General features: G+C 41.6%; 1 protein-coding gene across 1 annotated transcript in view; it reads left to right on the top strand.

Annotated features, from left to right (window-relative positions):
- The window catches only part of LOC116573052 (WASH complex subunit 2A-like), a 55,423-nt gene that overhangs the window by 25,676 nt on the left and 7,291 nt on the right, over window positions 1-22,456 (top strand). Inside the window, 9 exon segments of the mRNA XM_032312678.1 lie at window positions 2,635-2,736; window positions 4,442-4,573; window positions 7,065-7,228; window positions 10,776-10,878; window positions 14,771-14,926; window positions 17,210-17,392; window positions 19,781-19,909; window positions 20,038-20,118; window positions 21,536-21,658. Coding sequence (XP_032168569.1) covers window positions 2,635-2,736; window positions 4,442-4,573; window positions 7,065-7,228; window positions 10,776-10,878; window positions 14,771-14,926; window positions 17,210-17,392; window positions 19,781-19,909; window positions 20,038-20,118; window positions 21,536-21,658 — 1,173 coding nt within the window.

Genomic DNA, 22,456 nt, shown 5'->3' on the forward strand with positions numbered 1-22,456 from the left:
CCTCAATCAAGAGTTAGATGCTTAATGGACTGAGCCACCCAGGCGTCCCTATTTATTTATTTAGTAATCTTTACACCCAGTATGGGGCTCAGGGGATCAGAGACCTATCTGAAAATGTAATGGGCATTGTAAGTCCCCTTTACAGAAAAATATATGGACATCGCAGAAATTTACATGTAATGTCACTAAATTGTGAACTCTGGATTAAGCATTTGTGGTTACTTTGCACTAACAGCCAGGATGGACGTACAACTCTTTGGAAGTGGAGTGATTGCCATTGATGTAAATAAAACCCATGAGGCTTATATTTCATTGACGGCCAGTGTACAGAAGATAGGAACTAACCAGACTCCAGTTAAGCCAAACTCCTGACACATGAGCACAGCATGGTGGGGCCTCGCACTCCAGTCGCATCCCACGCTCCCGGCTTCCTCATCCTAGAGCACACCTGCACTGACTCCTGCCCTCTGGGAGTGCTTGTCCTAGAATCTGGATGCCTTGCTTCCTTCCTTCTTACAGGGTTTTTTTTTGTTTGTTTTTGTTTTTTTTTTTTTGAGGCCTCCTCTGACGATCCTTTGCATGATTGCAAGCCCGCCAGCACTCGCCACACTGCACTCCTTGCCTTCTCTTCTGCTCTGTTGTTCCCCACGATATGTGTTGCTGTGTGACATTTCATGTGTGCTTGTTCATTACCTCAGTCCCAACTAGAATAAGCTCTTGTCTCTTCCTGTACCTCAGTCCCAACTAGAATAAGCTCTTGTCTCTTCCTGTACCTCTAACACTTAGGCTAGTGCTCGGCCTTTGGTAAGCCAATTTTAGAGTTGTTGACTACATGAAAAAACCAAATGTGAGCAATTTCAGTGACTTAAAATGTGTTCCAGTTCCCTATTAACTGTGAAATAAATCATTCCCAAACTTAGTGGTATCAAACACCAGTAAGTTTTATTATCTCCTGCGGTTCTAGAACCGGACTGGGTTCAGCCAGGCACTTGTCAGTTAGGGTCTCTCATGTGGTTCTGGTCTGAAGGTGGCTGGGCTGAGAATCCTCTCACTCCTGTGTCCAGTAGCTGGGCAGAAAGACTCGGGCTCTGGGGGCACCCTTCTCCATCTTTCTGTGGTCTCCTGGCATGGCAGCTGCAGGGAAGGTGGGTTCTTAAGTGGTAGCACAGGACTTCAAAGTGAGATTGCTCAGAGAGCAGTGCAGAGGCCATATTACTCTTTGTAACCTGGCCTTGGAGGTCAGCATGGTCGAGATAGTCACAGGGACCCGCCGAGATTCCAGGTGAGGTGATGCAGACTCTACTTGTTGGTGGTAGGAGTGTATAAGAATTTGCAGACAGGTTTCACTACCACCACCGAAGGCTTTGTCCCGTGTGCATTGTCATAGATTTTTTTTTTTTTTTTTTTAAAGATTTTATTTATTTATTTGACAGAGAGAGAAATCACAAGTAGGCGGAGAGTCAGGCAGAGAGAGAGAGAGAAGCAGGCTCCCGCTGAGCAAAGAGCCCGATGCGGGGCTCGATCCCAGGACACTGAGATCATGACCTGAGCCGAAGGCAGCGGCTTAATCCACTGAGCCACCCAGGCGCCCCTGTCATAGATTGTTATTACTGGATGCTGTCGGGGTACTTATGCAAGGAAAAGTGAGACAAAGAAATCTTTCTGTAAGTGAAATCTTGCCAATGTGTAAAATGCAGGAGAGGCTGTCGCTCCGCCCATGTGGTTTCTTTACCTCAACAGACTCGTGGGTCTCCATGGGGTCCAGGTGAATCCACTGGGCTGAGAAGAGCTCTTCTCAGTTAATGAATTCATAAGGTCTGTGTTTGAGAGGAGGCATTGATGCCATAATAAAAAGAAATACCCAGAGAGCTCTCAGAAACTGTGTTTTCATCCTATTTAATTGTCTGGCTCTTGGCTATTGATGTTTCTGTCCTAAGGGAATAGCTATCCTATTTTTATGTTTCTAGTTCACGCAGCTCAGTTTGCATCATAGGCTGACACTTACCACATGAAGTTTCTTCAGGGTCTAGTAGATCCAGTAGATCTAGTAGATCTACCACATGAAGTTTCTTCAGGGTCTAGTAGATCCAGTAGATCTAGTAGCAGCATCTGTTATCTATAGTTCAAGTAGAATACCAAACATTTTAAAATAAAATCTGGATTTGTATATATGTGGAAGAAATAGTATCATACTTTTATAAGGGGAGAGGAGAGTGTTAGTAAATACAACAGAGTCATAGATGCAGTAATTTGGGAATCTAGCCTCTACTTCCGTTATTGAATCTGTTTAATTGCTCCAATTCTCTGGGCAAAAAAAGGAAGTCATTGTTACTTTTTTAGCAGGATAAGAGATCGGTTGGGAAATGATGTTCATGTGGGAGTTTAGAAACCCCAGAGTTCCAGTGAGGCCACCTGGAGTTCCATGTGGGCATCTTCCTTCTCACACACGGGCGTCGGGCGTCTGTGCTGCACCCGCCAGGATAAACTGACGTGTCTTCTCAGCCAGCTTCCCTCTCACGGAGAGACCTAGACTCACGCAGCCATCATGCCATAGTCTTCAGTGTTTTATATTTAACTGATACTTTAAAAGCTGATCTGTCTTGTTAACCAGGAACTTTAATCTTGGTCCAACAGGATTTGTTTTCTTCTCAAAATGTGAGTAAGTCAAAAGATGCATCTCTCCAGCCTAGCAAACTCCCCACGTCAGTCTCGCTTTTTGATGACGAAGATGAAGAGGTAAATGGTATTATTGCAATGCAAGATAAATAAGTTTTTGATGAGTAGAAAATCTTTGCTGATGTAGCTTTATAGTCGGAGGCTCATACAGTAAAATAAGATGATGAGAGGCAGTGAAATAATCTGAGGCTTATATAACAAAAATATTTTAGTTTTTGTCTCTGCCTTCTTCTTTGACTCCTAGCTGTACAATGGGCAGGACAGTAGATTATTATTTTTTTAAAGATTTTATTTATTTGAGAGAGAGCACAAGCAGGGGGAGCAGCAGGCAGAAGGAGAGGGAGAGGCAGGCTCCCCGCTGAACAAGAGATCCTGCTGCAGGGCTGGATCCCAGGACTCCAGGGGTCATGACCTGACCTAAAGGCAGACACTTAACCAACTGAGCCACCTGGGTGCCCTATGGACGTTAGATTCTTGACCCAGCTTTTAATGGAAGGCTTTGTAGATTTCATTTTAAAAATCGGTCTTTAAGAAAATACCTTTCAGAGGATGTCTTTATTATACCCAATGACCTATGAGAATGTCTTGGATAAAGCGCAAATAGAAGAGAGCCATGTCCTCACCTTGTTTTTCTTTTCTACCCTGGATGAGAGGGCGAAGTGGGGGAAGTAAATAAGAGGGAAGACGAATCAAATCTTCTTTCTTATGCAGTACTGTGCAGTGGTCAAGCTCATGGGCTTTGGCACCAGATCCCTGCATTCACCTGTAAATCAGGGACATTAGGCAAGTAACTTAAACTTCCCAAATCTTACATGGCTTAATAGTATGTGGAGTCATTGTGGCAGCTGGAACAGCTCATGTACAGCTCTTGGCACTGTGCCTGGCACATAGTAAGTGCATGGGAAGTGTTCACTGTTGTCATTAGAATCTCTATCGGATAGCAGTTCATTTGGCCTTCCTACCTTCCCACACTTTGCTTAAAGCTTCCCTTTATCAAATCTTTACATTTTAGGGCTATTCATCCACTGTGGTATATTGTTAAGAGTATTTTTTTTGTCTAACTTGGGTTCAGGCGCTCTGATGATTTTGTTTCTCTTACCTTAATGAAAATAATAGATACTTTTGGAATGCTTGACTGTACAAAAATTGGTAAATGCCATTGAACTGGAGAATCAGCTCTTTAGTAGGCCAGTGATTTTATTTGGTAAACTGTTTCTTATGTTTGTATCGTCTCTTTAAAATTAACCAGAAAACACAAGTCATTCCTTCCCACTGTCCCAGGTATGTGTCTTTTGTAGGTGAGAGAGTGGAGAAAGCTCCCAGTTTCTCTCTATAATTCATTGCTCTGGTTTCTAAGTCATAGAAAGGTGTGCAAGCTGTTGCCTGTCACACAGTCTGGACTGCTCTCACTGATGAGCATGGAGGGCCCACATATAGCTGGCCTGAGTGGGGCCAGGTTTCCTCCTATCTCTGTGACCTTGGCCTCTTCCCACTACCTCCCAAGTGTTTTGCCTTTGAGTTCCATATGGTCTGTTCCCTCTGTGGATGGAGAATACAGTTAGAGAAGATTATAGACTGTTGTTTTAGGGTTATCTGTAGGAGAAAAGTGGGATTTACTGGCATTTTGTGTTTTCCCCCTTAAGGTATTATATGTATGCTGTACTTGATTAAAGACTTATTCTTCAACAGTTTGACATGGAAAATTGTCTGTTTTTTGCTTTATGTCTATAAAGTTACCATACTCTTCTGCCATTTGTTTTTCTAGGATAATCTTTTTGCAGCAACAGCTGCTAAGAAGCAGTCATCATCTCTTCTAACTCAGAGCCAAGAAAAAGCAAAACCATCTGAGCCCTCCAGAAAGAAAGCGTCTGCTTTGTTGTTCAGCAGTGATGAGGAGGTGGGTGGAAAGTTTCTCTTGGAGAAGAGCAAGAGGTTGTTTGATGGGGTTTAAGAGTTACAACTATCCTAAACATTTTCTTTTTTCCTACCTATTTTATATCCAGTGAAGTTTAGTCACCAAAGATTTTGTTCATAAAACTGTCTCATTTTTTTTTTTCTGGAAGGATATTTAGTATAGTATATTAACGTAAAAATTAATGTTTTCAGAGAACAGTTCAGAATAAAAGAAGTATGCGTCTTAAATTATATGCCAATTCAGATGAGTTAGGACTATTTTATATTGTTAAATGATTATTATGTTTCATGAATCAAGAACTGTAGCTAGACGTGGTAGGAATATCCTCTGCAAGTTTAACTCCTTTTTTGTGAGTCTTAACAATATTTTTATTTGCTGTCTAGATACAGATTAGCAGAGCTAGTAGTGAATATGGTTTAGTTGCTGATTTAATTGTATAGGAAAAGACCTTAAATATAATGACATTACAGATCCTGAGCATTAAAAATCTTTTTGCATTAAAATAATTATTTTTTATTTTAACAGTGTAGGCAAGTTATGAAGGCATGATGTGGATGGAGAAATTATAGACATAGTAATGTGTTTTATTGGAAGCAACTTAAAATGATAAAACATAATTTGCTTTTTCTACTCAAACATACAAATTTTATGATGGGTTTTCCATTTTTTTTCTCTCTAGCATTGTTTTCAGTTGTTCTCCCTATAGTAATGGCCAACTATCTGGAATTTTTCCTACACAGTATTAAAGTGGTTCAGGGAAAATAAAAATACAATTGACTTTTGAACAATGTGAGAATTAGGGGTATTGACCTCCTGTACAGTTGAAAATTGTCATGTAGCTTTGGACTCTTCAAAAACTTAACTACCAATACCCTTCTGTTGACCAGAAGCCTTACCAATAACACGAGTAGTTGGTTAACACTTAGTTTTATATGTTACATGTATATATGGATTATGCGTTGTATTCTTAGAATAAAGCAAGCTAGAGAAGAATTGTTAAGATCATAAGGAAGGGAAAATACATTTACAATACTGTACATAGATTTATCGAAAAAATCCACATGCAGTTCAAACCCATGTTGAAGGGTCAATCCTGTTAGCTAAAGCTGGGAGTAACAGTACTTGCTCAGTAAAGATAATCAAGGTTCTAGAACAGTTACTCTCCCCACCTTGGCTACCCATTGAAGTTATCTGGAGAAAATTAAAAGAGTACTTTTACTTAATTGCACTCCTGTAGATTCTGAGTGGTTTGGTATGTGGCCTGCCACTGGAATGTTCTAAAGCTCTCCTGGGAGAGCCTCGCTACACTAGAGGAGCACTTCTCAAACCATGACATGTCAAGAAATCACCTGGGCATCTTGTTATGAATGCACTCTAATTTAGAAAGTCTGGGCTGGAACCAGAAGTCTGTATAACATATGCCGCTGCTTGTGAACCCCACTTTGCTTTGCAAAACTCTAGATTCTAGAGACCAAAGGACCACTTAAGGAAGTGTTCAGGAATTCCTGTGTTTGAGAGCATAGCCAGGTGGGATTCCCTTAATGTTTTCTAAAGGTCTAAGATTTAGGCTTTTGTGGTGAAAGGGTCACTAGCAGCTTTCTTCCTTTTTTGCTTTTTAAGAATTAATTTATTTGACAGAGAGAGAGCAAGCAAGCACAAGCAAGGGGAGCAGCAGAGGCAGACAGAGAAGCAGGCTCCCCACTGAGCAGGGAGCCCCATGCACGCAGGGCTCCATTCCAGGACCCTGGGGTCATGACCCGAGCCTGAAGACTTAACTGAGCCATCCAGGTCTCCCACTAGCACTTTCATTGTGTCTTGTTTAGATGTGCATTGTGTGAGCTTTTCATACATTTTTTTCCAGTCTGCTTTAAGATCTTTAAAGTATCATTTTCCTCAAAAGTTGGGTGTTCTCAATTTTTTTTTTTTTTTTAATATTCCTCTTTCTTCTCATCCCCCTCTATACATAAGTTTGAATCTGCTAAGGTAGACAACTTCCCTGTCCTAACCCAGAACAAAACCATAGAGGGAAGAAACATGTGGTGATAGAGGAAGGCATAAGGTCAGAACTGGAGGTTAAAGAACCCAGATGTCTAGACTTGAGTTCAAAGAAAAGCCCCAGATGTGAACTTTCTTCAAGAATGATATACTTAAGGGCGCCTGGGTGGCTCAGTGGGTTAAGCCGCTGCCTTCGGCTCAGGTCATGATCTCGGGGTCCTGGGATTGAGTCCCGCATCGGGCTCTCTGCTCGGCCGGGGAGCCTGCTTCCCTCTCTCTCTGCCTGCCTCTCTGTCTACTGTGATCTCTCTCTGTCAAATAAATAAATAAAATCTTAAAAAAAAAAAAAAAGAATGATATACTTAGTTTAATAGTTAGTTTAAATACAATTTAGTTTAATGAATGTAAGTTTTATTTTACTTCCAGGTTCCTTAGTCTGAATTGCCACAGGATTTTAATATATATTTTATATTTTAAGGACCAGTGGAATATTGCTGATTCACAGACAAACTCAGCATCTGACAACAGGTCTAAACTTCGGGACTCTGGTGCCACTCAGGAGCAGGAGGCCAAGGCTGTGAAAAAGACCAGTCTCTTTGACGAGGATGATGAAGATGATCTCTTTGCTGTTGCTAAGGACAGGTGAGATAGTCATTGTAAGAAATTGTTTATCCAGTGTCTGTGGTAATAAGTAAAGGTATTTGATTCACAAGATGTCAGTTACTTGGGGTGCCGTGATTATCATTCATTACTTAGTAGTCATACAAGGGAGAACATCTTTGATTTTCACGTGTAGGGTATTTTCTCCTCATTGCTGGGAAATGTTTTTCATAGTGGATTTATCTAATTTCTTCTACTTATTATTTTTTTAACCCCTAAACATTATTTTTCTTTGCTAGGGATTCAAGTGCAGTTTATCTTTTTTGTTTTCTTCTGGGATACCCTATAGAAAGTAAAGTTTGGTCTGAGTACTTAAGTTTCCCATTTGAATGAAAATCTACTAAGCATTGAAAAACCTTGTTTGAAGGTTGGTTCTCTGCAGAGCCGTGCAGTGTCAGCCCAGTGGCTGGTGTCAGTCCAGTGGCTGGTGATTCTTCACTGCTCTGGCTGCTCTCTACGTGGATACTTGGACTAAAGCCCGTGGAATGTTTTGTAGACTGCGCATGGGCCCTGTTGGCGGTGTACCATGCTGCTTTCACAGGTAGTAGCAAGTGTAGGGGAGCATGTGGAAGAATTGTTGCCCTCCCACAATGCTGGTGGCAATGTCAGATGGTTTCACTTTAGAAAACAGTCGAGCAGTTCCTTAAAAAGTTAAATGTGGTTACCGTAGGACTTAATTTCACTCTTAGGTAGATGCTCAAGGGAAATGAAAATACGTCCAGCCAAAAACTTCTATGTGAATGTTTGTTACAGCCTTATTCATAGTAGCCAAAAAGTGGAAACAAGCCAAACATCCTATCAATAGATGATAGGATAAAGAAAATGTGTTATGTCCATACAGTGGACTCTTAACTCAGCAATAACAAGGAATAAAATATTGATACATGCTACAGCATGGATGAACCTTAAATATTGTGTTAATTGAAAGCAGCCAGTCACAGGACCGACCACATGTATGGTTCCATTTGTGTATAATAATCCCAAAGAGATAAATCTATAGAGACAGAAAGTAAATTAGTGTTTGCCTGGGACTGAGGTGCAAGGAGAATTGGGAGTGATTATTAACAGGCATGGGGTTTTGTTCTGGGTTCATGGAAATATTGTGAAGTTAGATGGTGGTGTTAGTTATACAACTCTGTACTAAAAAACCAGTGAATTTCATACTATATTATAAAAGGGTAAATTTTATGGCATGTAAATGATATCTCAAAACCCTTCTGAAAAAACGAAGAGCTGTGACTCTAACAAGTTGTGAAATACTGCTTGTGAGCAGGGCACTCACACGTCCTGGCTTGTCTGGACAGCCCCGGTTTGTGCCCGTCATTCCAGCATGATTGTTGTTAATTTCCCTGTCATTCTCAGAAATGTCCTGTTTTAGGCCATCGGCTCTGGTTATCTTCATGTTTACTGATGTCTGCACCTTTCAAATAAATCAAAATACGCAACCTGTTATTTACAGTGAGAAATACCCTAGTTCACTGAGCAGCATATTTTTCTTCTGAGGACAGAGCTCCATGGGAGGCCCCAATTTAACCAGTAGTTGCTGAGTCTTTTGTTTTCTGCTGTAGCTCTGTCCAGAGAGCTAACTCATTTTCTGTATCTTACCTTCAGAATCTGTCATCATGTACTTTTTGTGGGTTGGTTTGGTGTTCTGTTTTGTTTTTAGAAATTGTTCAGAAAATCATGCCTAAGGTGTTTTCCTGCTGTAGCAGCTTAATGAGGTTTCTGGTATTCTGGCATCCGACATAGTTGTAAATATTTTGTGATCACTCATCACCAAGTAGTGAAATATTTTGGTTATAATTTGTGTAAATTTTTAGTGGTATATATCCATAAAGGCTTGTTAAATACTACCGTACTATGGCTTTTTGCTTTTATAACTTCTTCAAGGTACAGCCTTAATGTTTAACCTTCTTCGGTATATATGTCTAACTACGTACACTCAAGGGTTTGGTTACTTGTGTTCTCTAGTCTGTGATGCTTAGGTTTTTAAAAATTTTTTTAAGATAGGCAGAAGTCGATATTAAACTAATGAATAAGCTACATAGACTGTGCCTTGCTAGTAATTAAACATACGAAAAAGATTTTTGATATGTATACTTGTGTATATATATTAATTATGTCCTAGTGTATGTAGGTGTAGATGGTGAACAATTTACTGAAATGATGTGTTAGTATCATTTTTACTTAGATAAAATTGAATTTGTTTTATTTTTATTTAAAAAAAGATTTATTTATTTGACAGAGAGAAACCGTGAGAAAGTGAACACAAGCAGGGGGAGTGGGAGAGGGGGAAGCAGGCTTCTCACTGAGCAGGGAGCCCAATGCAGGGCTCGATCCCAGCACCCTGGGATCATGACCTGAGCCGAAGGAAGATGCTTAACAGTTGAGCCACAGGTGCCCCTAAAATTGAATTTAAAGTTTTTGTTACATTGGTAATTGTGTAGTGTGCTAATTGGATGACTCTTTATCACATAGTGAAAACTGGAACTTGACCTTTCAGTTCATTTTCTGTTCTGGATTCCCCACGTCTAGTGCTAAGCCTCCGTGTGATTCTCCACTGTTGTATTCCTGTCCATTAAAAGTCCTGACCAGTATTTGTTCTGGCAGGTGTTTACTGGTCACCTTCTCTGTAGGGGCCAGGGCAGAATCCTAGGCGACGAGGTAGGTAAAGGCTAGAGGAAGGTGGTGAGGAGAGCTGTGGCTGAAAGAGCCCAGTATGTTTTTACTCCTTCTTTCCTTTTTTTTAAAGATGTTTTATTTATTTATTAGAGAGAGAGAGCATACAAGGAGAGTGAGAGGGAGATGCAGACTCCTGCTGAGCAGAGAGCCCGACATAGTACTTGATCCTAGGACCCTGGGGTCACGACGCGAGCTGAAGGCAGGTCCTTGACTGACTGAGCCACCCAGGCGTGCGCTCCCCCAGCCTCCTCTCCCTTTTTTTTCTAATATTTTAACTTCATTCTGCTTTATTGTTTTAAAGTAGGCTCCACACCCAACATGGGGCTTGAACACATGACCCTAGGAGCAAGGGTTGCATGCTCCACCAACTTAGCCAGCCAGGTACCCCCTTCCCCTCTCCAGTATATTTTTTATTGAAAACAGATGCTAGAGATCCCTAGTTTCTGTACTTCTCAAGAATTCTAGAAAGCTAGCAGTTGCTTTAAAATCTAATAATTCAAATCTTTACACCATTTTTACTCCAACCCTACCTTTCTTCCCAGCATCACCAAACATGCTTTTAAATACTTGGCCAAGCTAACTACTAGTACACCTATAGTGAGTCAAAGGGAAAGATGAAGAGGCCTTCAAACTTCTACATATGGGTGAGAGCCAGAGGCTGATGATATGTTAGATACAAATTGCACCCATTTTAAAGGTTTTTCTGGTTTCTTTTTAATTATGTAAGGTCAGCGATGACTTGGGTGTTTTAGTTGTAGGGGGGTTCCTATGAGTATGGCCTAGAGGGAATACTGTATGTATTTTTTAATCACGTTTGGCTTATTTGACCTTTTGTTTGATTGTACAGCCAAAAGAAGACCCAGAGAGTGTCACTCCTCTTTGAAGATGATGCTGACAGTGGAAGCTCTCTCTTCGGCTCTCCTCCTGCATCTGTTCCTCCTACAACAACGGTATTCGTAGCTTCCTAGGTCCAGGAAATACCCTTGAGGCGATGTCACATGAAGAGTGATACTTCCCTGAATCAGCCCCTAAAACCGATCTTGGAGGCTGAGTCTAATGGAAAATCCCATTTGCCTAGTTTTAGAAAGAGGTCTTCTATTAGTGGTATTTTATAGATGAAACATAAGCACAAAGCGTGGAGGAAAGGTTTCCTCCATGTCGTGCACCCCCTTCAGCATCAGGGGTAGGGATCTGGAGTCTCAGGGGAGAGCGCTGCTGCAGTCCTGGTGGGGATCGCCAGGCTCAGCCGCAGCCGTGTGGAATCCTGCTAACGTTAGACCAGGCCAGAAAGGCACACGTTATTCCTTTTAGGAGCACATTTCAAGTACTAACACTTTTTACTACTGTCAGTAGCCAGTCAGGGAAAGGGAAGGAAATTCTGGCATGTGCTACAGCATGGATGGACCTTGAGGACTTCACACTGAGTGAAATAAGGCAGTCAGAAAAATATAGTATATGATTCCACTTAGACGAGGTACCTGGAGGAGTCAGCTTTCAAGAAACCGAAAGTAGAATTGTGGTTTCTAGGGGCTAGAGGGAGAGGGAAATGGGGAGTCTTTTAATGAGTACAGAGTTTCAGTTTTGCAAGATGGAAAAATTCTGGAGGTTGGTTGCCTAACAGTGTAAATATTCTTAGCACTACTGAACCATATACATGGTTAAGATGGTCAATTTTATGTTTTTTAAAGAGAGTAAAAAAAATTTTTTTTTTGTAGTTAAAAGGATGTGATAAGAAAAAGTCAGTCGGTGGCTATCCAGTGTAAATGATTCTGGTGACTGCATCTACGTGATGTCACTACCACAGTCACCTAAGCTAAAAAATTGAGCCAGTCGTGATGATAGTTACATCAAAAAGGAGTATTAAGGCACGAGAGGAAGGTGGGATTATGATAATAGTTCAGGGAACCCAGGCGTACTGGAATCCTGCTCTGGCCTGCCGTTCATCTCTCCCCATCTCCTTCCCTTAGTGGGTATATGTGAGCGTGTGCACATAGAACAAAGTGAGGCCAAGCGCTGGTTTACTACCAGCTGGCAGTTGCTAACAGCCCCAAAGGGGAGCGTAAAACTTTTTAGGGTAGACTGCATGGAGATAACCTTCATCTGGCTCTGTTAGCCTAAAAGGCCAAGAATCAAGTCATGTCACAGCCTGCCATCAGGCCTTCAGTCCCAACTTCAGGCCCTTCAGATTTGGTATGTGATAGAGGCAAAAAGACCCACATGACAGAGAAGAAGGTAGAGCGTCTGGGCCGCTTCCCATGTGCATTCTTTAAAAAGGTTTAGAAAGTGCATAGAGAATGCAAAGTCCTTACTCTCCTCCCGGAGGAGTCATCAGTAACTATGTGTTGTCAGCTCTTTCAGGCCTGCTCCCTGGCACCCCGTGTCTGTTTTATTTAAGTGAGATCATGTTATACATTTTTATGCATCTTTTTTCTCATCCTGCAGAATGTTTTTCATTTTCATAAGCTTGAGCTTGTTCTTTTTCCCCACTCTCCATATTCCCTGTAACTGTATTGGGACATGTGTGACTGACTTTGGCTTAGATGGAGTAACCGTCACCGTTTCCTTCTAGTTTATTAGGGATGTTTCTTCCCATCCTTACTGCCTTATCATATTTAGCCTTGACTTGAGATAATTTTATATCTGACTTCTCCGTGATTGCTTCTTCCTTTCTTCCTCTGCTCTCCTTGCCGTTGCCCTGGTTCTGTTCGTAAATACAACCCAGTACTCTCTTGTCCTTGTCACAAATACTTCAGCTGAGCCTCCCATGCCGCCTGTAATCTCATTCAAGCGGCACTCCTCTTTTCCACCCTCACTTGCCATGTGCTCTAGGTGACTCACCCTGTCTCACAATACTCCAGGGGTCCTTATTTTCTCCTCGATCTGGAAATAGTCTTCATATTTTCAGACAGAGGACAAACATTAACTTGTCCTGTGAAAACTTGCCAGACCAGGCACATGTCAGTTGATGATTTAGGAATTTTTTTTTTTTTTCCACCACATTCCCAGTAAGTGGAATTGTACCAGAAGCTTTCAGCATGGGGAGGAGCGTGCTGCCTTCCCTGCTGCTACTTCTGAGGTTCTTGTCCTCTTCTCCTTGAATCACCCATCCTTGGATCTCCCTAAAGAAGACATCAGGTGGTTAAAAGAGTCAGATCTGAGTGGTTTTCTTCTGTAGATTATAAATAAAAACTTCTACTCTGGATAAATGAGCAATAATTTAATAAATACTAAAGGTTCTGGAAATGGAAAACTTCTTTCTACCTGTAGTAATAGTGATTATTAAATGAGACAAAAGTCAGAGATCAGCATCTTAAGTAGCTGAACAAACTGCACACAGAACTGTACCATTTGTGAAATATAAACGCCTCTGGACAACAGTGTAGAAAAGATTTTTTGTTGTTGTTCAGAGATCTTAGAATATTTTAAAGTTAGATGTGACTCAGTTATCAGCCTATCAGTGAAATTAATTTCATGATCAAGATGAATACAGCTTATTTTTAGGAACATTTACAACCAAAAGTTTGGGTGGCATTTTTCTTGATTTAAGAGACCGTGTTTAAATCTTGTTTCTTACCCAGACTGACTTTTGCATCGAAGTAGTATGTAGTTCTCAGCGAGACCAGCGCATTCCACAAAAGTTTCTTCCTTTAATCGTTTCAGTATTGCCTGATCTCTTCTGAAACTGTTTCTTTGGATTTCCAGTCTTTTATTTCAGGTTCAAATGATTATGCGTTTTAAGGACCTCTTCGTAACAATATTCAATCATCTTACCCTATTTTTACTTCCTTTGTAATTTTTTCTCTCATAGTTAGTAGGGTTCTTTGATTTCCCAAATCTGTCTTCCTGACTTGATTTAGATACTGCTTCGGAGCGTACTTCCTCATAACACCTACTCTAGCTGATATGACAGTTACAGTTTTTTTCCTCAAGAATTTTTGATCAATCCTTTGCCTGAAGGATGCCAGTAATTCTAGACAAGGCACATAACCTCAGTTTTCTAATCTCTGAATTTCCTGCCTCCCACGTAGGCAACAGAGGGGAGATGAGACAAAGTGCTTGCAAACTTGTGTTGACCACCTGCTTGGTATAAGACACCATGACTGGCTGTGGCGATATATGATCCTTTCAGTGAACGGACAGATGTATGATTGCTATTAATGTACACTAGGAAGCAAGTGAAGTAAAGGCTCGGAAGAGGGATAATCTTACCAGCGTAGCAGCGATACTTACTAGGTAGAAAGAGAACGGGGAAACCTTCATGGGTGACCTTGAGCTGGGCCGCGCTTGAAAGATGAGGGTTTGCTTCTCCAGTGAGGAGCAAGCACGGAAGTGTGAAAGTTTACGGTAGGTGTAGGGAGTAGTGAGGGTTGATAGGGCACAGATGGATAAAGGGAGAAAATGAAGTGTCAGTTGATTATCCTGTTTAGCATTTGCTTAACACAAATAGAGCAGGCGTGGGGTGGGAGATGAAGTAATCTGGGGGGCATTTTATTTTAGCAGAGCCCTCTGGATGATGTCACTGAGCTGGAAAGGGAGGAGGGAAGCAGGAGACTAGTAGCTGTCTGGGTGGCAGAGGTTAGGGTCTAGGTGATGGCAGTGTCTGTGAAGGGGACAGACACGTGGAGACAGGTGCGTGTGTTGTAGCCAAAGGTGTGAAGCATTGTGTCTGGGGTGGTGGTTTTTCCTTCGCCCTGTTTGTGCGTCCTTCACTGTCACGCCCTTTCTCTCCTGCCCTCACGTTTCGCTCACTTGAGGACTGTGGTTTCACCTTGTTCTTTAGGTTGTCACGCTGGGTAAGCACACTTTTGTTTTTAAGGATGTCATCTACTTTTCTTTTGCTAGAAAAAAGAGCCTGTCCCTGAGGTACCACCTTTGCTGTTCAGCGATGAAGAAGAGAAGGAGGCACCATTCGGAGTGAAACCCGTGGATAAGAAGGTTGAGGGCGCCAAAGAGCCGTCCGAACTGGGGCACACTGTCGTGGTGGAGGAGTCTGAGAAGGTAGCCTTTTTTGGGCGTGTCCAGTCTGTTGTGTTTGTTTCTTGTGTCTTGTAACTAACACACTCACACAAACACACAGAAGGTAGCCTTTTTTTGGCGTGTCCATTCTGTTGTGTTTGTTTCTTGTGTCTTGTAACTAACACACACACACACACACACACACACACATACACACACACCCTTACCTTTTTCTAGCACAGAAAACAGATGGCAAATTTGTTGAAAATTTTGAAAAAACTGCAAAGCCTGAAGAAGAAAATCTGGTGCCACCATTGAGGGAAATCTTCACCATTGTTCTTGCTGCTCAGTCTCTTTCGTAGGCGCAGGTGCACACAGTGCTGTACCTTGCTCCCATTTTACACTCTCTACAAAGAGACACATGGACACATCTTGTGTCCATGTCAGTTTTGCCTTTCTCTCACCACGGTGTTCTCCCACAGCTTGCTTTTCATTTCGGTTTTCTCTGCATGTCTGCTCTGGGTCATGTGTCTTTTGTAGCGTTTCTTTCCCCCCACCCCTACACCAAGTTCTCTTCTGCTTCTACCTGTACTTCAATTAAAATGACCGTTTTAAGAAGATCTAAATTTCCTGTTCTTGCATTAGTTGATGTTGGCTGTTAATTAGAGAGTAAAGTGAAATCTCTTGTCTTCCAAAATGTTTGCTGACTTCTCCTGGGTGGTCTGTCATCAGGAACCTATGGACAAGGTTGCTGGCTGCACCTGGGGGTTACTGATGGCCTTCAGTGTCTGTATACCTTTTCTCTTTCTTTTTATTTCTTTTCTTTTCTCTCTCTCTCTTTTTTTTTTTTAAGATTATTTATTTATTTATTTATTTATTTATTTATTTATTTATTTATTTATTTGAGAGAGAAAGAGAATGAGCAGGAGAGGGAAAAGCGGACTTCCTGCCGAGCAGGGAACCCAATGTGGGGCTTGATGCCAGGACCCTGGGACCATGACCTGAGCTGAAGGCAGATGCTTAACCGACTGAGCCATGCAGATGCCCCTACTTTTTCTTATTTTCCTCTAACTTTTCTAGTTCTCTGCATGTTCAGCTGTTCACATCTAATCTCTTTTTCAGGGCCTATGTGAAGAATATCACATATACTTTTCCTGTTGAGGCCCTTAGAGCTGTAATGATACAAATATTTTATTTGTACCTGAAACACTGTGGGACATTCCCTACCTGTAGTTTCTGTGTGGACATTTTCTGTGCTCCTGTAGCCCCCTGAGTTACCCCAGTCAGCTGGAGGTCTAGTTGCTTGTTGCACTGCCGGCTCTGGCTCAAGTACATGCTCCTTGAGGACCGGGGCCAGGTTTCTTTGGCTCACTGTGACATCTGTAGTCCTTAGCAGATTACCTCCCACCTAGCAGGCACTTTGAAATTACCTGTTTCTTCAAAGAAGCGTATTTTCCGCAATTTTAATCACTCAGATAGATATTAGGATATGCTTCACAATAAGTGGCATGTTCAACTGGGAGTTGTTTTTTTCTTAGTGGTTCATACAGTAATAGTGGTTCTTAGAATCAGTGGTCTCTTACTTGAAATGTGGAACTTGTTGAATGAATAAATGCTACATTTTAGGCTATTTTAGTGATTCTTCTAATTGTATAATGTGGTGTGGGTCCTCCATAGCTTAAGCGTCTGATTTTGTCAGTAAGGTTTTTCCTTGGGTCTGAAGTATTAATGGAATACTAGGAAATACATGATCCACTCCTGGTGATTGGCATTTGTGTTTTCTCTATGACTAAGCTGATAGCTCATGAGCAACCTGTGTGGATCAGGGTTATAACTGATACATAAATCTCTTGGTAGGAGGAAGGGAGCCATGACTTTAAACTAGTTGGGGAAATTATCTTTGGCTGTGAACGACCTGCACAGGAGTCTCTGTTGAAGCAGTCAGTGGAGAGTTGGCCTTGGTATTTTGATACTTTGGAGTAGATGTGATTAGCCATAGCACCTGGAAACATGCAGATGTCGCCGTTACCGAATTTTTTTTTTTTAAAAGATTTTATTTATTTATTTGACAGAGATCACAAGTAGGCAGAGAGGCAGGCAGAGAGAGAGAGGAGGAAGCAGGCTCCCCGCTAAGTAGAGAGCCCGATGTGGGGCTCGATCCCAGGACCCTGGGATCATGACCTGAGCCGAAGGCAGAGGCTTTAACCCACTGAGCCACCCAGGCGCCCCCCATTACCGAAAATTGAGGAGTTGTTGGGGGGGCATCCCACAGTGGGACTTGTATTTCTCCGTGTTTTTTAATTTTTTTGTTGTTTCCATTTTAAGGGAGGCCCTTTGACTGTATCTGCTCAGGAAGCAGTCAAGCATTCCGATATATTTTCTTCATCATCCCCCGTGGAGAAAGGAACCAAAGGTAGAACCAAAACTGTTCTTAGTTTGTTTGATGAGGAAGAAGATAAAACAGAAGATCAAAACAGTATCCAAGCTCCAAAGAAAGAAGTTGGAAAGGTGAGCAAAAATCAGTCAAGTTATTAATTTCAGGTTTTTGAAAGGACAAAAGAATCTCATTTTATGGTGTCCATTCTGTCATGTGAATTACTGAAGAATTGAGGGTTCTATTTTCTCTACATCTCCACCAATGCTTGTTGACTTTTTCTGTAGTAGCCCAGTGTTGGTGGTGCAGGGAAACTGGAACCTCCTGTGTTGCTATGGGGAGTATAAGTTAGTGCAGCCACTTCTGAAGACAATTGCATAGTTCCTGAAATTGGTAAACATGAGTCACCACCGAGACCTAGCAATTCCACCCCTAGGTATGTATCTAAGAGTTAGGAAAACATACAGTCACACAAAACTAGAATGTAATGTTCCCAGCAGCATTATTTATTACAGTCCAAAGATGGAGAGAACTCAAAAATCCATCAGCTGATGAATGGGTAAACAGTATAACGTATCTATTCAAAATGGAATATTATTTGACAGTAAAAAGAATGGGTTACTGATTCTTGCTACAACGTGGATGAGCCTTGAAAACATTCTGAAAGAAGGAAGCCAGTGACGAAAGACTACGAATTTTCTGATCCCATTTATTTGAAATGTCTTGATTTGGCCAATCCATAGAGCTAGAAAGTAGATGAGTGGTTGGTTGGGTCTGGGGGCGTGGGGTAGATGAGAAGGGAGAGGGACTGGGGTTTCTTTTGGGTTGATGGGAGTGTTCTAAACTTCTGCACAGTGGTGGTGTTTGCATAACTCTGTGAATATACTAAGAATCACAGAATCATACTCTAGGTGAATTTTATAGTATGTGAATTTTATCTCAGTAGGGATGTTGAAAAAAAACCTGTAAGGTGGCATATTGCCAGTGCTTTTTTGTAAACCAAACTGAGGGCATGGTCCATGTTGATTTCTATAAAAAATGTTTTATTTTTTATTATACCGGTAGTATATCCCTGCTTATAAATGGGAGCTACGCATAGTGAATATGAATTATTTGCTATATTCTTTTTTTCAAATATATTTTATTTCTTTTACTGTGTGATTTTGTATAGATTTTCATGGTTGTGAAACTTAGTTATTGTGTTACACTGGGGTTTTATGTATAATCAATAATAATAATTAGTTAATTTTTAATGTGACACCTCTCCTCAGTTGTGAGTTTTTTTGTTTACTCTGTGGTTGTGATACTAAATGTTATGGGCAAGAAAGTATATATTGTGTGAAAGAAGGTCTCAGTCCTTGGATTCCTTAGGAGCTTTCCATGAGGATTGTCAACGGAATGAAGACAGCCAGAAGGAAAGTAGTAACCACAGCAGTTTATTAAAGCGAAAGTACACTCTCATGGTGGGAGAGTGGTTGTTTTGGAATTGGTTATTTGTGGGTCTCTCTGGGCTGAGAGGTGGGGTGGTCTGTAATGGAGGCTGCTTCCAGTCATTTGGGAAGCTCCACAGGTTGGGAGGGGGAGTTCTTGACATGGCGAGGTTTGTTACCCAAAGGTCTTGGCAGCCTTTTTCCTTGGGTTTTGATGGTGGAGGTGGTGGGGGGGTACCTTCAATGCAAATGCATTATAATGGGCCTAGGGATTACCCTGGGGCAGAGATGAGAGAGGAGAACTTGTGTTCCATAGTTGTGGCTCTTTGGTCTACCAGCCCCAAGGTCTTGGAAGTCACAAGGTCAGGCTGTCATGCTTATTTATATCGTTCTTGCCTCCTGCTCTTGTCTCTATCATTCCCCTCAAGGACTTGGGACTCTGCCTTCCACTGCTCTGTTATGGTAGCTTCTATCTAGCATTAAAAAAAAAAACTACGGGAGTATTTTAGAATGTCAAGTCGGGGGTATTAGAGTGTCAAAACAAGTAATGTGAACAATAACATTGAAATGTCAGATACTCTACCAAATAAAAAGAACTTGTTTGGAATCCGAAGATGGTGGGGTGGAAGGTGAATGGGCATAGGGGAAGGTTGGGGTCGGATGCTGACCGTTTAGGGATATGTGCTTGACCACTCTGTAGTTCTGGTATTAAGTCAGCTGAGTTCTCTTCGTCCCTTTGTGAATGAGATGGAGGGCACTTACGATTTTTGTATGTTTTCACCCTTAAAATGTTTCTTGTTTTGGGAACTAATGGATTGTTTTTTGAATAAAAAGTTCAGACATTTATTACACACAGGCTGTGGAAGGTGATCTTTCCAGATTGTATATATATGATCTGTATTTACGAATAGATTTTCCACTGTTTTTGGTAGCTTCTGTTACATGAATGTGTCCTTCCCTTTTCGATTGCCACTTGGGCTGTACCCAGCCCTTAGCCATGTGTAAATAGCTGCAGGGAATGTCTTTGTATTTCCACATTTGCAGCTGTGATTTCCTTGGAATAAATCCTTAGAACATCCCTCTTTTTTCCAGAGTCCTGATCCTGATGCCCGCCCAAAGAGCACAGGTGTCTTTCAGGATGAAGAGCTCCTTTTTAGTCACAAGCTCCAGAAGGACAATGACCCCGATGTTGACCTTTTCTCTGGCACCAAGAAAACCAGGGTCAGTTTCAAAAGGTTCTTCACATCATGATGCTGTTATTGTATTAGATACCGTGTCAGTAGCTTACCTAATTTTCTTTGTAAATGGCTTTTGTTGTGAATATTGAATTTGAATTTTGTCTATTCCAGTTATTGGAGCCAAGTGTTGGGAGCCTGTTTGGGGACGATGATGATGATGATCTTTTCAGCCCTGTCAAGTCACGGTCTTTGGTATAAGCCTTTTATTTTCAATACTAGGGTGTGGGGGAAGGGTTCTGGGAAGGAAGTTAACATATATTTATAGGAGTAAGGAAAACATGGGGGTGCTTATGTGGCTCACTTAGTTAAGTGTCATGACCCCAGGACCCTGGGATCAAGCCCCATGTCGGGCTCCTTGCTCAGTGGGGAGTCTGCTTCTCCCTCAACCCCTCCCACTCCGCCCTTGTGCTCTCTCTTTCTCTTCCCCCACTGTCCCAAATAAATAAAAAAAAAATCTTTAGAAAAAAGAGTAGGGAAAATCCACAGAGAATTGTGGTGCTTACTAGTAAAAGAATGGCAAATAGCATGCTGATGACAGTGCTTGTGGTGTCCCCATCTAATGTTTCCTAACTGACATTAGAGTGTTAACCAACCCAGGTTCTTACTGCATTACAGATTTGATTTATTTTTAAATATTTTATTTATTTATTTGGCAGAGAGAGAGAGGAAAAGGGAGAGGGAGAGAGAGAGAGTACAAGCAGCGGGAGGCAGAGGGAGAAACAGGTTTCTTGTTGAGCAGGGAGCCCAACTTGGGACTTGATCCCAGGACCCTGGCATCATGACCTGAGCTGAAGGCAGATGCTTAACTGACTGAGCAACCCAGGTGTCCCTGTTTGATTTTCTTTTTTTTTTTTAGATTTTTTTATTTTTTGAGGGAGTGTGAGAGCACAGGGAGGAAGAGGCAGAGGCAAAGGGAGAGAGAAAATCTTAAGCAGTCTCAGTGCTCAGCAAGGATCCCTGACATGGTGCTTGAACTCACAGCCCTGAGATCTTGACCTGAGCCGAACTCAAGAGTCGGACTCTTAACCGACTGAGCCACCCAGGTGTTCCCAGATTTGTTTGACTTTTAGGTTGTTTGTTGAAAGACCAGTGCATGCAATGTGGTGACTAAATATTCTAGCTTTTCAGGTGCAAAGCTTTAAATCTGAGTGTTAACCTGTTTGTGTCATTTTTCCCCACCCCAGTAGATTTTGTTAGATACTCTTTTTTTTTTTAATTTAAAAAAATTTTATTTATTTATTTATTTGAGAGAGAGAGAGTGCGCATGAGCGGCAGGGGAGGGGCGAAGGGAGCAGGAGAAGCAGTCTCGCCATTGAACACGGGGCTCTAGCTGAGGACCCTGACATTGTGACCCGAGCCAAAGGCAGACACTTAACTGACTGAGTCACCCAGGCATCCCTGGATACTCTCTATTTTCTGTTGGCATAGTGAAGACTCCTGAGAAGGTCACAGGCTTTAGAATGCCATTTCTGAAATGCTACCTTTGTCTTCAACCCTCATTTGAGAAATGACCCAAAACTCAAAAGCCAGATTACTTTTATGAGTTATGACTTTACTTTAAAATTTCTAAGATACATGATAGGTGTTTGGTATTCTTTTTCTTTTGAAGATACCAGAAAAGAAGAGAGTAGTGAAAAAAGACCACTCGGTATCCTCTTTCAAGAATCAGAAACATCCTGAATCCACTCAGGGTGTCAAAGAAAAAAGTACATTGAAACCAGAAACACCTCAGGTGAGATCTGCTTATAAGGACTTTCAGCTCTCATTTGCGTATCTGGACAGAGGTACTCCATTGCGCAGACCTGAGGCTATTCAGAGTTCTCTTGATTAGGGAGGAAACAGCAAGTAGGACTGCCTCTCTTTCTTAAGTGGGAGTGCGCGCGCGCGCGCGCGTGTGTGTGTTTTAAATTTAAAAAATTTTTTTAATTCACAATTTAAACATTTTTTAAAAAATAAAGCTCTACACCCAGTATGGCCCTTGAACTCATAACCTGGAGATCAAGAATTTCTACACCCAGTATGGCCCTTGAACTCATAATCCAGAGATCAAGAATTTCATGCTCTAAGACTGACTGAGCCAGCCAGGCGCCCCTCCTGTGTGTGTGTGTTTGTTTTAAAAACACGCCTCCCTACTGCGTCTCTTCTCCGTCTACAGCCCAGTTCCACGAAGCTATACTTAATGATTACTGTTTTTAAAGAACTTTGAAATTCAGTTCCAAAATAGAGTTGATCTAGGGTGAAGAATATTTTTCCTGTTAGAACCCCAATTTCTCCCTTTGGGCTATGGTGGAGTAGAATTACATTAGAATTAAATATAAATTATAAACAATTAAATGTAAATTGTAACCAGTATTCCTTCGTTACCCCATTTTCTTGGTTACCTCTCCTGAGGTTACTGCTGATAGGTCTCTGCCCTCAGCCCTCTTCTCTCTGGAGCTTGTTCTGGAAACAGACCAGAACCGGGGAGTGAGATCTGGTTCTGGCTTACAGCTGTCTCTGGATGTTTCCCTGAGGCTTCAGTGTCCTGAGC

Source organism: Mustela erminea, chromosome 14, assembly GCF_009829155.1.
Source record: "Mustela erminea isolate mMusErm1 chromosome 14, mMusErm1.Pri, whole genome shotgun sequence".
Taxonomy (NCBI): Eukaryota; Metazoa; Chordata; class Mammalia; order Carnivora; family Mustelidae; genus Mustela; species Mustela erminea.